Here is a 17,871-nt window from a genome sequence, read left to right on the forward strand (position 1 = left end):
CAGGCATCCCCACCCACCCATACCCACAGCACGCAGGGCAGGCATCCTCACCCACCCACACCCGCAAGCCTCACCTTCTTGGTCTGAGGAGAAAGTCCTTAAAGGTATAGGGTCGCTCCATGGTTGGATCTTCGGTCTGTGGGGAAAAAACAATAAATTAAGTTTCAATATTCCTGATAACTTCATGTTTTAGATACACCCAACTGGATCACAGAGAATGTATTTTTTTTTTTTTTTTTTTTTCCCAGACGGAGTCTTGCTCTGTTGCCCGGGCTGGAGTGCAGTGGCCGGATCTCAGCTCACTGCAAGCTCCGCCTCCCGGGTTTACGCCATTCTCCTGCCTCAGCCTCCGGAGTAGCTGGGACTACAGGCGCCCGCCACCTCACCCGGCTAGTTTTTTTGTATTTTTAGTAGAGACGGGGTTTTGCCGTGTTAGCCAGGATGGTCTCGATCTCCTGACCTCGTGATCCGCCCGTCTCGGCCTCCCAAAGTGCTGGGATTACAGGCTTGAGCCACCGCGCCCGGCCAGAGAATGTATTTTGAATTTTAGAATGTGGCACCACTGAATGTGGTTCTTCACCTGGTACCTGACGGTCCACGGAACTGATCTACTGGAGATCCACTAGATGTCACTATCCACACCAGGTTTTAGAAGCCAGCCCCAGCCACAGACAAATGACAAAATTATAGCTGTCACTGCCAAGTATAATTTCTAACTGCAGGGTGTGGCCTCAGTCGCACAGAGCTGATTAACTTCAGAGAACCAGCGGTCACTGGTGGGTACCTTGCTATATGCCTGTGACTGGAGACACATACGAGTGGAGTAAACAGAAGAATATACAAGATTTAATCTTTGAGGGCAACTTTGTTTTTTGCATTAAAATCTCACATCATCAGCCTAAAAGAATTGAAAGACTATCTCCTGCACAGAGATCACCCCAGGAAGCAGCACCAATCGACCTTCTGCTGAGGTTTAGTTCATGAAGCTATGAGTACAAGTAGGGTATTTGTTCATTTGTAAAGAAATCGGTGTTCATTTGATTGTGCGAAGTTGGTTGGCCTACCAAAGCAGGAAACTGGAAAAACAAGTGTGACTATTTCATTAATCTTAAAATACTACATATGCAGTAAAACCTCAAATACCTAGACCCTTCAATTAAACACAATTTCAAATACTTTTATAGTAAGAGATAAACCACAGTCCAATGATTTACTGTATCAGGTTTGTGTGTGCATGTATGCACACATGCGTACGTACGTATGCGCTTCTATTTGACATGTTATCTGTTTATGTCATTCTCTGCTTTAAACTCTCAATGGGTTCCTACTCCTCTCATAATAAACGGGAAATTCTTTCCTATGACCTAGAAGGCCAACTATAATCTGGCTTTGAATCACCTTTACCCTCATTGGGAACCAGTCTCTCTCTTCCTTCCTTGTACTCCCAACCATCCTGTCCTCATCTGCCATGGATGCAGATGATATGTCCTGCAGAAGGGCCCACGCACAGGCAGCTCCCTCTGCTGGACAACTCTGACTCCAGACGGCATGGCTGTTTCCACTTGGCATCCAAGTATGAGATCCCAGGTCACACCCTCAGAGTTCCCACCATCAGCCACCCTTATCACCCCCCTAGCCTATCGTCCTGCTGTAGCTTCCTCATATCACTGTCTGAAAGTGCCTGTTCATTTGTTGACATACTAGTTTATCATCCATCACTTCCAGATGTGAGCCCATGAGAACAGAGACTTGAATTTGCTCACCACTGGATCGTTGGTGCCAAGAATGTTGCCTGGCACAAAGTAGGTACTCACGTAAGCACTCAGTTCAACTGATCTGTAGTAAACTACGGAGGTTCTCAAAATTCGTTATCGTTGAATGAAGTAAATTATATTTTCCAGACTGTTCTTATGAGGCAGTAATAAGCACACATTTTGAAAATATTTTCTACCAAAAGGTTTGTAAATATATATAAGGAAATAAATGGAAAATTTATTAAGAAAACTATTGCTGGTTTTCCTTCCCTTTTTCATTTATTTAGCCAACATTTATTTATTTAATTTAGAGACAGGTCTTCTTCTGCTGTCCAGGCTGGAGTACAGGGGCACAATCACAGCTCACTGCAGCCTCGACCTCCTGGGCTCCAGTGATCCTCCCACCTCAGCCTCCGAAGTAGCTGGGACCACAGGTGTGTGCACTATGCCTCACTAATATTTTTATTTTTTATAGACATTGGGGGGGGGGGGTCTTCCTATGTTGCCCAGGCTGGTCTCAAACTCCTGAGCTCAAAAAAATCCTCCTGCCTTGGCCTCCCAAAGTGCTAGGATTACAAGTATAAGCCACCATGCCCTGCCAACCAATGAATAATTTGAGAGCAATATTATGTGAATGACATGTGGATACAACATGGTATACCAGCCCTTATGGTTACAATTACGAGGGAAGAGCCATTGTGTCAACAATCCACTAGAAGCTAAGGCAGAACAAATTCACTGACATAGAGAGGTGACATTCTGTGAGACTTAGGGTACGGTGAAGAGGCTGACTCTGACTTGGAAATCAAAATGATTTTGGATGTGGAGTCAAATACAGGGTGACAGGAAGGCTTTGGGAGGTGGAGAATTGGGAGAAAGGACAGTTTAAATATAGGAAATCAAACAGTATGACAAAGCCTACAGGATCACCAGTGGGCATGAGCAATCTAGGAGCAGCAGAGAACATGCAAGAGAGTGAAGAGGGAAAACCATGGAGCTTGGAGGGACTCTGAACGTGAGTCTGTCCATACCCTATGCAGCTTACATGACTGATGCCACACGGGTCTAAAGGCAGATATCCTAGGTTTGCATCCTGGCTGTGTTACTTACAGAGCCAAGTGGCTAAGGGCAAGTTCCTTACCTCTCTTTGCCTCAGTGTCCTCATCTATAAAATGGGGCTGTAACCATATCTTACAGGGCTGTTGTGAGGATCAAACCAATCAACTGAGTTGGTTTCTATGACGTTCTCAACGGCACCTGGCACACTCAGCAAACACTGGATATGTTCATTGGCCAATTCTACATGCTCATGTCACTTGTCAGTACTGCCAACTCAATGCCAAGCAGTAACAGTTAGGGCATTAAAAATGAAAGTTCACCTTCATGGAAATTCTCTAGCCTGAATTAGAAGATGATCTTATAGATAACTACAAGATTCTTCTTGGCATTCATCCAGGTTCCAATCTGATCCTGTTCCCTGGAGCAGAGGCGAGTGGAGACTCCCAGGATGGCATTGAGGGTGCTCCTGGTAGAAAGCCATCTTAAACAGACTGCTGCAAACAGTGCTATTGGCCCCAATAGCCACAATGTTGCCCCCGTTCCAGGGTAAAAGCACTCAGAAGAAAATCTGGATACACAGTACTTTCATTTTGAAAGAGAGTAGTTGCTTTCAGCCTAGGTGCACTCACTATGGAATGAAGTGAGATAAAGGATTCTGCAGGCAAACGGAAGGAGAGGGCCCTGCTGGGTCCCTAGACTCGAAACCTGGATGCAACCACTGCAAGCACGTAAGCCTTGGGCAAATCCAACCCATGCCCACACCCTTGACCACATCACAGGCTCACAATGATGCTGGACACACAGGGTCAGATCCAGCACCACCAATGATCTACTTATTCTTGGGCAAGTCCTCTCCCTCTACGGGCCCAGGCTTTTTCACCTGGAAAATACTGGGAGCGAATCAGTGTCTCTTAAGTCTCTCCAAACTCCATGACTTTGAATTCTGCACTCATGAAAGGGAACTATCAGCCTGCTACCTGCCACCAGCCATAAACTTACGCAAGGGGGGTAAAAGGATGTTGATCAGCTGAGCTACCTTCAAGCACAGGCAGGGCATCAAATAATACCACTACCCTGAAAACGCCTCATCTATGAAAATTTAAATTCCAGAGAGAGCCATGGTTGTCTTAAGTGGCACATGACTGGGATTTAGAAAAACTTAATGTTTTAAAATAGCTCTCTCTGCCCCACTGCCTTTTCCAGGGACAAAGATATTTTGTGGCTGGGCAAAGGTGGGTTGCTGAGGGCTCCAGGGGAAGGGGAACAGAGCTGACAAGTCAAGAGGCAGGTGCAACAGACAGACACCTGCCAGAAATCTCACTCTGTGTTAATACAGATCTCGGAGTTCTCTTTATCTCTAAATAACTAATAGATACAAGTTATCAAATATCATATGAACTTTTAGGCAATGATGCACTGAATTTAACAGACAAATGTGAAAACAGTAGTTGAAAAAAGTCAACGATGGTACAATTAAAGCTAAGTTTGCTCTTGGTCTCTCAATGTAAAAGCAAAAGGAGAGCTTGCTCTGTCTCCAAGGCTGGAGTGCAGTGGTACAACCATGGCTCAGTGTAGTAATGACCTCCCATGCTCAAGTGATCCTCCCACCTCAACCTTCCAAACAGTTGGGACAACAGGCATGTGCCATCATGCTGGGTTAATCTTGAAGTTTCTCCATAGAGACAGGGTCTTGCCATGTTGCCCAGGCTGGTCTCGAACTCCTGCCTTGGCCTCCCAAAGTGCTGGGATTACAGGCATGAGCCACTGTGCCTGGTTTGCCTATTTCCTTTTATCTAAAATTTGGTGGTTTTGACAAATTTTGAATCTGTAGACTGTAAATAATTCACCTTGACAATGGTCATATACTAATCAAGAACATAGCATCCATAATTCACTCCACAAAATACTCATATGCTCCCACCCTCTCCACACTCACACTTGTGTGCTATCACACAAAATAGAATGCCACTGTAATCTCCCCACGAGCGTCCTCTACACATGACCAAACATACACACGAGAACACTTGAAATACCGGATTCAAAAGCCACACGCATTCAGAACATGCTACTTGGGTTCTACTGCCACATGAATAAATAATATACCTTCACACCTCTCCTTTTGTTTTCTTTGTGGTCCATCTCCCTGACTGTAGTTGGCTGCAAAGAGCTAGTGAGTTTTAAGTATGGAGGTGAAGTACTCCACTCCAAGTTACCCTCCGGGCACACGAGTAACTACAGGCACTCGGTCCTCTCAGGGCAGTCACCGCTCTACCTCTGTAACCGGCTGGCTTCTATTCCCGTCTTGCACCTCCGCACCGCTTCCTTCTTTGGAGGCTCACTGACGCTGCCTCCACTCAGAATCCAAAGCTAAACTATTCTTTCTGTTGACTTGGTCTCGGAGGAGGAACCTTTTTCTGTTTTCTGGGAGCCCTGCTCAACCTTTTAACACCAAGCATCACTCACTCACTCAAACAACAGCTTGTCGGAGCAAGGTTTTTAAACATGTCACTTTTGCCTCTTAGAGAATATGAGAATATGTGCCTCTCAGAAATAACTTCCCTTGGCTAAGATGTGGTTTCTACATTAGGGAAAGGGTCGCTGGAGATGTCCAGAGAAGAGCTGGCCCATCAACCAACACTGTTCAAAAGCGTGAGAGGATCGCAGCTTCAGTGTGAAGAACATACACAGAAGCCCTCCCAATGCAGACGTATGTGGCGTCTTTCCTCACAAAAGGTGAAACAGTCACATTCTCCTAATGTGACCTGAAGAGAACAGTCAGGTTTCTGATGGCTCATGGAACAGGTCTCACGCAGAAGCCCCACGCAGGCCCCTCCCGTGGCACCCTGGAGTTTCACATTTTTATAAAGAAACAAACAAGCTATTTTAAGAATATCACTTTCACTTCCAGTCCTTTGGAACCTTGCAACCTTTCTTCCTGAACAGCTCCCCTGAGTAAGAGTAAATTACTTGCTATCACCTTCCTTCACAACACCTCTTCAAAGCTTCCTTGGTAAGATACAATCTTTCTTGGTATTTAACATATGGAAACAGCCATAATTTCCAAACAGCAGGAAGCTTAATGCTAGGGGGTTAAGTCACTTTAGTTTATAGACTAGTTATGCTACTTGCTCACACAAAGCATTTAAAAAAATAACACAATGCCCTTGTAAGGCAGAAACATTTGCCTTTCCTCTCTCAGCTGCTAATTCTACCACGCCATGCTGCCCAGGGAAGAAGGCCAGGAGGAAGGCTGGGACAAGCTGGAAAACTGAAGCTGGAATAGGAGCTAGGGATCCACCTCTCTCAAGGCCTCCAGCTCCTACCCCCACATTCTGTCTGCCCGGCCTCCTGTTTCGGGTGACACCTCTAATGCCCATCACTAGTCAACAGCCTCGACTGCCCTGCTACTTGGAGCAGAGAGAAATGGCAGCGCCACACATGCTAACTCAGTGCGTGTTCCAGCGAGGGTGGGTGTTCCCAGCTGACAAGTTCACTCAGAATGAACAGGCTCTTCTTTTGTCTCCATGCTGACTGAGAAAGCCAGACACCAAAATCTGGGAAATGCTAGTATGGCTTGTGTAGAGGTATCCAAGAGAAACGGCATGTGCAGTTCCAGACAAAGAGCGCAAACATCTGATGGCACCCGGAGGATGCATTAGGAAGCAGAAACAGTAAGTGACAAGAAGGGAGGCCTGAGTGAAGGAAGTGTCTGTTTTATAAGATGTGATACACAAACGTGGAGCAGCTGAAGCGCAGAAAAGAGAGGGAGCTGGTGGATGGAAACGCATGTGCATGACTCAGGCGCCCTTGACTCTTACAGCCAGCTTCTCCTCCAACCCCTTGAAAGGACCACTTTCCAGAAAGGACTAGGGCCACAGCACACATGCTTCATTTCAGCCTTCTCCACTGTGGTGAAGAAATACCACTCTGAAAATACGCTGACTACAAACAATTAGAAACCCCGCCCCCAGCACGCAGCATCAAACATGAGACTGTCCTTACCGGAAGGTGACTAAGGGGCACGTCCACCTGGCCCAGGAAGTCGTCTCGTGTCTGTTAGGAAGAGAACAAAGAGTTAGTGTTTCCATCTCTTCACCAAGCGTCAGCATTTCCTAAAAATGTTTTATCATGAATAGAGACAAAGGTCCAGGGCCTGGCACTGGAATGTGGAGGGCGGAAGGCCCCAAGAAACACGAATAACCACGCCCCAGGAGACCAGGAGCCTGTGCGCCTGGACTGAGCTGGCTGAGATTCTGTTTGGTGTCTGCTACCAAGCAGTATGCTAAGGAAGCCTCTGTAGAAGCTGGGAGAACATGATCAGTCAGGGAAGAGACAGGCAGGGCCACAGAGGGTTTGAGGGCACAGCTGGCTCCAGCTGAAAGAGAAGATGGCAAAGAAATGCTAGGAACATTTTAACAAGTGTTTACTGATCCAATGCTAAAAACTGAAGAGCTTCTTGAGAGCTGAGAGCCAGCGGAAACAGTGTATGGCCTAGTTATGAATGCATCTTACAAATTGCATCTCACAAAAACATACACACACTTTTTAAATCCAGTAAGTACACCGCTTTTTGATTTAGTAAGTACACTGCTTCAGAATCCACGTTTATGGATCAGGTCCTGCTAATTTTTGGACACACCATGCCTCTCCCCCTCCACATCTACTATACTGCACGTATCTCTCCCGACTTCAAAGAGGCCTAGGTGAAAAATCATTGGGAGACACACACTAGTCTCCTCTCAGGCTCTGGGAGTCATCTGGGAAGTCATGATTCAGCTCCAGGGGTCACAGGCCTGGACCACAGGGAGTCCAACAGACCACAGTCACACTGTGTCCCTCAGTTACGGTGCTTGTGGCATGGCCTCTGATGTTTAGATGACCCAAGAAGCAAATGGGACACAATGAGTATTTGCCGCTCTCATATAAAAATATGCAGCTGGTTCCACTACATTCAAAATGCATAAAAGCCTGGCAGTTCTTTAGATGTGATCAGACCAGCCCCATAGCTAGCTTGAGTCACCCAAGAAGGAATCCAGCCTACCTCGTGCTGAATCCTGGTCTCTTATTTCTACTCTGCTAGTTTACAGAGAAAGTTTCTAATTCACAGATGCTACTTTTCAAGTGTACTTGAAAAGCATTCTCTTCTTCCATTTAAAAGAAAGCAGCAGGTAAATATGCATGAGATTTATTGAAATGACTCGCTCCAAGCTTAGGAATTCCTTTTAGATAATCGAAAAAATTTGATGAACTGGAAAGCCATCTGTCTCCTCTAAACAATCCATACACGATAATAAAAAAATCAAAGTTACCACGTTTTGGGTATGCATGAAGAATGAGACTAGTCCCAACCCTTCTGATGAGATTTTCATTTCTTTTACTTTCTTAGCTGTATCTGCTACAACTCCACATGGAGAGGCCTCATCTAGCATAAAGCGGTAAATAGTGTCCATAGATTCTGTATGTCTTACCAAGAGCAGCAGTCAGCAGAAGGCCTTGAGAATAATGACAGCCTTGCTCTCCAGCTCTCAGACCTAATCACGCTGCCCCAGTGACTCACACCAATGACAGTTACACAAGGAGTTAGGCAGTGTGCCTGTTAGTTCTCTATTCGGCTGATTTCACTTTTTTTTTTTTTAGATGGAGTCTATTGCTCTGTCACCCAGGCTGGAGTGCAGTGGTGCAATCTCAGCTCACTGCAACCTCTGCCTCCTGGGTTCAAGCGATTCTCCTGCCTCAACCTCCTGAGTAATTGGGACTACAGGCATACACCACCACGCCCAGCTAACTTTTGTATTTTTAGCAGAGATGGGGTTTCACCACGTTGGCCAGGCTGGTCTCGAACTCCTGACCTCCAACGATCTGCCTGCCTCGACCTCCCAAAGTGCTAGGATTACAGGCGTGAGTCACCACGCCTGGGCTGATTTTGCTATAATTTTAAAGCTAATATAAATATCAGTTAACTGTACTATTAAAAAAAGGAAATTCACTGAATATTGACCATAAATTGTCTGCTTAATGTGAGCAGAGTAGTGTGGCTACTTGCCACCTCTCCTCCTGCTGCTACGGCTGCTAACATGGGAAAGAAAAGACAATCAGCAGAAGGACAAGACAATCTTATTCAAAGCTGTTTCACAACCTGATAGCTTTGAAAGGCTGCCCCTGAACCATTAACATAAGTGCATTTCAATGAAACTTCACAAAATATCTACATGCCCATGTTGTTTTGCCAGGGAGACACTGAGTTCTAAACTGATAAAACAGGTTAAAGCTTTGCCCAGACACCAAAAGACAGGCACTCAGTACTAACGACTGGCAGCCGGTCTTTACACAGTGCTCCCTCTCTGTGGGCTCTGTGCCAAGGCTGCGTCTAGTCCTCGCAACAACCTTCAGAGACAGGTACAATGATTATGCCCATTTTACAGATGGGAAACCAGAGAGGTGTGCGGCTGAGGTGCCCATCAGCCTGTGCCCTTAACTGACACTGTGTGCCGTATGTCAGCAACTGGCAGGAAAGCAAGGCGGTACCAGCTCTGGGCTTCCCACTGGATGCTGGCTTTAAACGGTGTGGATGAGAAGGGAGGGATTCTGATGATGGCACAGTCTGATGAGACTTTAGAGGTTCTGGTAAAATGTTTATTTGCTATGTTATCTTTACACTACCTCCTACTCCAACTGTTTCTTTCCTCAAATGGAACACAGTTTACCGAATTCCCTGAGGTACTGCAAAGCCAGGAAACTTCACTTACACCTTTTATCACATGTTCTCATTATGGTAAAAAAATTTTTTAAAACAGTAAAAGATGAGGCAATTCGCCATTAAAGGAAACAGAAGGCTCTTATTCATTTACATGAAGAGAGATAGAAATTATTTTTGAAACAAAATAGGGATCAAGTGCAGGAATGCACATGGTCAAAATGAACTGGCTTAAACTAGTGTTTCACCAGTCAATGGAAGATGTAGTTGGTTGAGAGATCTAGGTTTCAAAAGATCCCATTGTTGCCAAAACTACAGAAAGTTCAGGCCATGTAAAATATTTAGGTTAGGGATACTACACCGATTAAAAACAAAAATGGCCAGGCATGGTGGCTCACGCCTGTAATTCCAGCACTTTGGAAGGCTGAGACGGGCAGATCACTTGAGGTCAGGAGTTCGAGATCACTCTGGTCAATATGGCGAAATCCCATCTCTACTAAAAATACAAAATTAGCCGGGAGTGGGGGCTAGTGCCTGTTGTCCCAGCTACTTGGGAGGTTGAGGCAGGAGAATCGCTTGAACCAGGGAGGCAGAGGTTGCAGTGAGTTGAAATCCCGTCACTTGCACTCCAGCCTGGGACACAGGGCAAGACTCCATCTCAAAAACAAACAAACAAACAAACAAAAATGTCTTCACCACCACAGAGGAGATCTAACGGGATCAGAGAACCTCCTGGTGCCTTTATGCCACGGGGAGAAGCAGGCATGCTGAAGGAACACCTCTGTTTGATGTAAGAGGAATTGGGAGGTGTGCTAGTGTGCAGGATTCTGCCTGTGGGCCCTGGAGGGACAACGTTTGACGCCATCCCAGCACCCTTAAGTCATCACCACCACAGTGCAACATCTCATACCAACATTATAAAAGTATTAATCACATCAATTTTTAATGATTTCCAATACAAAATTATTTCCATGAAGCATCAAGTTAACTATAATAGCCTACAAAACCAAATTAACTTCAACTCATATGGTGAACACTGGTATTTCTTGTGGTTAAGTGGTAAAATGCTGTCAATTTCCAAGCCATTACCTGCCATACAACTCTCAAGGCTGAAAATGCACCCTTTAGTAACAAATTAATAAATGCTCCCTTCTAATGAGCCATCAAATATTTTCCCGGTGAAATGACAATGTAGAATGGAGCCCCTGAAACGTGTCCTATCAGGTGAAACAAAAATTCATATTCTGATATTGGAAAAGTTACATACACAAATAAAACACTGTCTCTTTTAGAGCTTGTGCAGTAAATACTGATGAACTACATTCAGGACTGCCGCCCTCCCCTTTAAAAATCACTATTAAGTAAGAAGAAGGGGACAAGAGGGTGCCCTGTTCACGCAGAGGGGTATGCTGCCACCGAGGGTGGATGCCACCAGGACCTGAAGCCCGGGGACTATTATAATTGCTCCAGTAGAAGAGATTATAGCCTGTGGGCATTTCCCCAGATGTGAGTGCATACTAGGTCAAAGCTGTCAGCACTGACGTGGACGCCAGGCTTAAATGTCCTCACAAAATACTCAAGACTCAATTTCTCAAAGAACACATCCATTCAAAAAAAAAAAAAAAAAAACAAAAACCAAAACCACAGGAACTCTTATCTTTAGGGTAGAACTGTACTTGGAGGACGTGATTCCAATCTTACTATACACCAATGACCACCTCACCCTATTCCTTTCAAGACAGAGGCGGTGGTAGCACGGTTGGGTGCACAGTGAACTTCACATGGAAGCTCAAAGGGAGAGCATCTGACTGTGCAGAAAGACAAGCATTAAAGAAAGGAAGGGCCACCCACAGCTCACACTGGGGTCCTACAGACCCCCAGCTGGGAGCCCAGGGGGTTGAGGGTGCAAGGAGCTATGATTGTGCCACCACACTCCAGCTGGGGTAACAGAGCAAAAGAATTGGTGATTCTTGGTAAAATGACCCATGTGTATTCCTGGAGCTATGTATCAAGGTAATATTTTTAAGTTGTGAGTTACAACCCACAAATGGGACACAGGAAATATTTTTTAAAGTTAAGCATAATATAGAACAGAAAATATCAGTGCCTCACATAAAACATAGGTATGTGCTATTTTGAGGAACTCATCTCAGTTATATACATACACAAATGTGTGTACTAAGTTGTGATCTAAGGTTAATTTCTTTTTGTGTGCCATCAAAAGAATTAGAAAGCCACTCAACTACAGAAAATGAAAACCATCCACTATTACCAACTGTCTGGGGTTTCATCCTCCAAATCATTAAGTAGTGATTTCAAAAGAAGAAAAAAAAAAGTTTAGAGTTTCTTAAGACAAATGGAAGAGAACTGTACAGAATTTAGAACATAAGTCAGACAATAACAGAATGTAAGCAAAAAGCAAAGACAGCATATGATCAGATCTTCGTATGTTACAGGTCGAGGTAAATATCACAGCTGCCTCCAACACGAAGCCAGAAAAACAACCTGGGCTTTCCCAGCACACTAGCGAGTGCAGCTACCCCATGAGCTGCTCCATTCCGAGCACAGGCCTCTGCAGGCTGGCCCCAGTACTGACAGAGGCCCTCAGCAAAGCACGACACCAGCTTTGGCATTACAGAGAAAAGGAAGGAAGAATGTTCCTTTTCCTCCTTCCACTTATCAGGCACATCAGCTTCTATCACACAATCTGAGCAGGGCTGTGGTTCAGGAAGAGGTAAAATGTGTGTGTGGTTCCACCCACACTAGACATTGCATAACCCAAGGAAGGTTTCTGCACTTGGGCGGTGCCTCTGCCTTTCAAGGTGAATAGATTCAAAATATGTCACTGAAATTACCTTAAATAAGAGCCAAGTGGTATTCAAATAAAGAAAAAAGTGTGATGACATATTCTCTGAATGCACATACCCTACCAAAATTCACTTCGTACGCACCAGAACACAAAACCCAAACAAAATTCAAGTACTTTTTGGTAAACACACACAGGGCTTTTACATGGCCAGCTCCTCTGCCATTTAGTTTTTAAGAAGTAAGGGACAAAATCTGCCATTCTGTTATACAGAGTATGGTGCGTCCTAGAGACGCTGGTTCTTATTTATAACAACAAACAAGACCTCCATGTCAACAAAGTGTCAGAGCAAATTTGCAGGACTTTTACAGGTCCGAGGAAAACCATGCTGGAAGGCAGCAGAACTCAACCCTGCTGGCTGCACCTACAACCAGGAAGGCCATCTATTTTGAGGAACACTTATTACTGAAGTTTAAAAAATTAAACTGAAGTTGGAGAGACAGCGAGCAAGACAGCAAGAGTGAGAGCGAGAGTGAGCGCAAGCGAAGAACAACTGTGCTTGCAGAGACTGCAGCAGCCCTGCAATAGCAGCCTGGTTTTAACCACAAAGCATAACTAGACCAGTATAATCGGGGCAGTGAGAAGACACTCCTTTGAGGGCTCAGAGGGAGTCCTGGTGGCTCCAGGTACTCAGCTGCGACATCAGGGGATGAGGTGTGCCTGATGTCCCCACCTCCATCTGGGTGGGTGGAGGTGGTTCAAACACACTCAGTTCTCTGCCCCACTCCAAATACAAGCATATCCCAGGGATGGGGTCAACTAATGGCCACAAGAATTACCATTTTTTTTGTTTGTTTGTTTGTTTTTGCAATAGGAGCACTTGATAATCTGAACTTAAGGAAACTGGAGGTGCGAACACTGGGATAGGACTCTGCCAACTAGATGCCCAGGTGAGCAGCACTGTTGTGCTTAGGAGCTTTTCCTCCTCAGCTCCTTCAAGCAGGGCTCAGCCACAGGCAGGAGGCCTCTCTCCCCGCACATCCTCAGCTGGACTGTCCACGGTTCAAGTGCTCAGCAGCCACAGGGTCTGGGGGCTTTGGAGCTCTGGACAGGTTAGGACAACACAGTTCTGCCACGTAGCAGAGGCATGAGCAGAATGCTGCAGGGACACCTTGGGGGTGCGACAGATTCTGCCAAGGGAAGGCCTGGGATGGCCATGCAGGACATAACTTCAAGCAGGGTCCTGAGGCAGGAGTATGCAGGGAGGATGGAGCAGGGAGGACAGGAGTGGCCAGCACGGGAGCATCCGGCTGAGGGCTCGCTGACCAAAAGGTCCATGTCACCGATGAGGCGTGGCCCCGTGGGGCAGTGGTGGGGAGGGAAGCTGAGGCCGGGCCTCAGGGTCCCATATGGCTCGCTCTCTCAAGAGGACAGTCTCCTGGGGCAAGCGAAGACGCATGAGGACATTAAACAGGGAAAAACTGGCAAGGACTGTGTCCCAAAAAGGTGCCTGAGCAGGAGAGCTGACTGGAGAAAGAGCACTAAGGACAGCGCTGAGGACAGTGCGAAGTGATCCAGTTGAGCACAAGGGTGCGGCCCACTCAGGACACGGAGGGTGTGGTGTTCCCGCAGAAGGGTTCCGCTTGGGGATGCTTCGTGTCAGCAGGTGTTTGTCCGCTGGGTGATGAGGGCATCAGGTAATGCCCACTAAGGCCTCAGTGCAGTGCCCATCAGGAGGGCTGGGAGCTGCAGACCAGCATTACTGACTTGACGCTGACACAAAGCAAACGTGGAGGACGGCGGAGGAAGACGTAGCCCGAGGGAGGCGTGGCCAGGTCACTGCCTGAGACTCGCACAGAGCACAGGACTGGCTGTCCCACCATCCAGGCACGGAAGCTGCCTGCAGCACAGTCCATACTGCCTGTTACCCTGACAGTCACCACCTTTACTCTCCTCTCTGTGAAGAGATGTCTTCCCCTTTCACCCAGACGTGCTTGGTTACAGATCTAGGGGAAACAACTGTCTCTTGAATGCTGTACCTTTTCAGAGGAGGGAAGAAGCCAGAGCTTGTCATGCTCACAAGTTCTGGAGCACAGCCTGGCATCACAGTTATCTGTTACATCTACTCCAAAGCTGTCCAGCTGCACAATGCCACTGACAGCTTCTTATAAGGTTATTTTTGCAAAAAATGCAGACGTAGAAACCCCTCAGGTATTACTGGGGTCCTGTTATTAATTGCTCCCCCCTGTCTTTCTTGTGAAAGAAATGCTAAACGTATTTGCTGAATAAACTGAAACATTTTAATGAATATAATATGCTAAAAATAAGGCAAACATTTACATATATTCTACTTCTTACAAAGCAAACTGATATGAGATTGAACTTAATTTAAAAGTTAATTTGAAAGTTAATTTAGAAGGAAAATGTGTCACTGGGTTCTCTTTATAATATTGTTTAATTTTGTGCTTCTGGTTTTATGGTGCAATTTGTCTTAATTTCTCAAGATTTCAGGATAATTTTACCAGGATAAGTGTCACTTTTCTACTCTTTTAAAATCAAATCTTCTGCAAGCAATTTTAATACCAGATTAAACGTATCAAGGAAAAAATAGCAATGATACTTTTAGATCCTATATTTGTTCTCTGAACTTAACTACCAAAGAACAGATCTTAATCTGAAATACTGAATGACAGACACTCTTAGTAACCATGTGGTGTCAAGAAATGATTTGGATTGGGTAGAAGGAACCCTAAGTACACCAGCAGTTCAATGCCAGTTTTTACTTTGATTTCATTTTCATATTTATTGCTAAAAGCTCTTCCTCACATATCTCAGGGCATCTGAACCTCACAGTCCATCCCACTGCCTGGCTGGCTCACAGTTGGGGTATGTGGAATGTCACAGGCCAGCAACAACAAATTACATGGCAATGGAAGTGCTGTGTGGTTTTATTCTTGAATTGTGATTACTGAAGGCTCTGAACTAGAGTGATACAGGTTTATGCAAGGACACTAGCTAACTTTTCATAAAGTCTCCATTAAACAGCCTCAATGCAAGCATTGGCATCCTAGTTAGATCTGTTGCAGGACTTTTCCTTAGTTCAGCTAAAGAGGGGTCCTTGTCACAACAAAAAATCAGGCTCACAATTTAAAGGGTGAGAAAAATGGGACTTATTAGACAAAAAGGAAAAAAAAGGAAAGCAGGAACTCTCTGCAAAGCTGGAGTCCTGCCAGTGTGCTTCCTGCCTCACAGACTGCCTGGGCGACAAGAGTGAAATTCCATTTCAAAAAAAGAAGAAAGAAACTTGCCCAAGGTCACAGAGCTAGTAGGGAGCGGCCAAAACGTGAACCCAGGCAGTCTTCCATCGCGATGCAGAAGCTGTACTTCATGCACCAGAGTTGTAAGGAAAACATGAACAGGCTCCCCCAATCCCCGCTCAAAAATCCTAGTATGCTATGTTGTCATCCCCAACTCCATATCCCCTCATGAATTACGCTTGCCAAATCTTGCCACGCGCCCTTCTTCCCTCATCTATATTTTAATATAAAAACGAAATGAGTAACATATAAGTTTGAAAGAGAAAACAAATGGAACGGAATAGTTTTTATTCTTTTACTTCACTCTCCCGCCCACACCCGATATCTTTTAAAGCAGAGCTCTTCAAACTGGAGCATGCACAGCTCTAGGGATATACAAAGACTTTCCAGGGGACTCGGACATGGGCAATTCTAAAGAAATCATTTTCTAGATCCTTCCATATGTCCTCTTCCTTGAAACCGATCTGGCCTGAGAATAGTGCCTGCCTTCTGTGGCTCTCCTTTCCTGCTTCCCCTTTCTAAATCACAACCTTCCATCCCTGCCTTTCCAAAGAAAGACGTACTCCTCACCCTTCTTGAATCATACACCATGGTCCCCTTTGCTGGGTATAAAAGCCTCGGGAGGACAAAATGAATGAAGGAACGGAATCTATCATAAAGTCAAGTTATTAACTAGGTTGTTATAAAAACATTTCCCTGAAAACTCCTAAGTAGTTAAAGCCAAGTCCCCCCCGCTCCCTCCCCTCCCCACCCCACACCACCTAACAATTTTAGATGACAGCAATGGAAAAGAAAAATTCCTTCTTTCCACACATCAGGTTGATGAGAAGAGTGTGTAGAGGAAAACTTCAAAGCTCTGTAAAACAAATTAAGCAAAAGATTATACGTATTTTGAAAGTATACCATATAAAACAAGGATGTCCAAGGATGAGGAGAAACTTCCATTAATGAGATTTTAGAGTCTAGCAGGTGCTTGTTTAGGCACAGAGTATGGGCCTCCTCCCTACAATCCACTGAAGACACGCTGAGAAACAGGGCCCAACTCACTCTTTTTCTAGTCTCTTTATGACAGAGTAACACCAGCAGGTACTGGGGCAGAATGTGCAGCACTGAGGTGTGCCGTTAACCAGAGGTGCCCGGGCTGCTTAGACACCGGAATCCCTGCAAAGTTCTCAAATCACTGTACCAGGCCTCACCTCAGAAAATTAAATTTCTGGGGGAGGGGCTCAGTTGTAGGTGTGATTTAAAAGCACTCTACCTTATTCTAATTTTTGGCCAGGGCTGATAACCATGGGGTGAAGCTACCCGTTTTCCTCGTTCACAAAAGAGAAACTATAATTACTTATTAAACTAGTGGAGTGACACTGATCAGCACACTGATACTAAATTGCAATCTCAGAGTACACAATAGGTTCCCCTCCTTCTCCAGCTCTCCTCACTTGTGCCTCTGCTGTTCTCCTAAATGAGAAATCACTGGACTCATTTACACATGGAGGTAAAAATAACCGCCTGGGCCCGGAATGCAGATGAGATGCAGAAGATGGTGCATTTCTGGCTGCCCCTGTTTGGAACCCCAGTGCTCTGGCCTGATAGGGCTGGGATATTAATAGGAGTAAGATTCACAGGTGCACAAAGCACAGGGATTTCACTAGTCACAGCGAAGGGATATCTGGCTGCCACTCTAATACTGGGGCTAAAAAGACAAATCCCATTTCAAAATAGAATCAGAGAATGTGATCCTTAGGCGGGACCTCAAAAGTCATTTAGTGCAACATATATCTTAGGCTTGTATCCTCATCCATCCCTGCTTTCAAGTGGGTGCTCACCCTGCTTAGCTCTGAACATCATCAGTGATAGGGAGCTACCTACCTAATGGGTTTGTGGAAAGGGGATGGGTTTTGGACATATAGATGGCTAGTTTAAAATCCCATGTCTATCTAGAAGCAGCTGAACAACCAAAGGAAGGTTTCTCAATCACCAAAGGTCAATCTCATCCAAAGTGAGCATAAAAACCACTTTATCTTGCACAGTCATTGATATTAAATGGGACAATTAGATTCAACAAATGTTCTTTCTTTCTTTTTTAATTGAGACAGAGTCTTGTTATGTTGCCCAGGCTGAAGTGCAGTGTTACAAACATAGCTCACTGTAGCCTCAAACTCCTGGGTCCAAGCACTCCTCCCACTTCAGCTTCCTGAGTAGCTAAGACTACAGGCATGTACTACCACATCAGGCTAATAT

The 17,871-nt window shown here is 45.3% G+C and overlaps 1 protein-coding gene across 3 annotated transcripts in view; it reads right to left on the reverse strand.

Moving 5' to 3' along the window:
* Positions 1–17,871, reverse strand: part of NEDD4L (NEDD4 like E3 ubiquitin protein ligase) — a 374,753-nt gene that overhangs the window by 80,147 nt on the left and 276,735 nt on the right. For all 3 annotated transcript variants that reach the window (XM_023218344.3, XM_023218345.2, XM_023218346.3), the window contains 2 exons: positions 6,816–6,866; positions 75–136 (listed from right to left, as the gene is read on the reverse strand). In XM_023218344.3, coding sequence (XP_023074112.1) covers positions 75–136; positions 6,816–6,866 — 113 coding nt within the window. The remainder of the gene's footprint in view (positions 1–74; positions 137–6,815; positions 6,867–17,871) is intronic.

Source organism: Piliocolobus tephrosceles, chromosome 18, assembly GCF_002776525.5.
Source record: "Piliocolobus tephrosceles isolate RC106 chromosome 18, ASM277652v3, whole genome shotgun sequence".
Lineage (NCBI taxonomy): Eukaryota > Metazoa > Chordata > Mammalia > Primates > Cercopithecidae > Piliocolobus > Piliocolobus tephrosceles.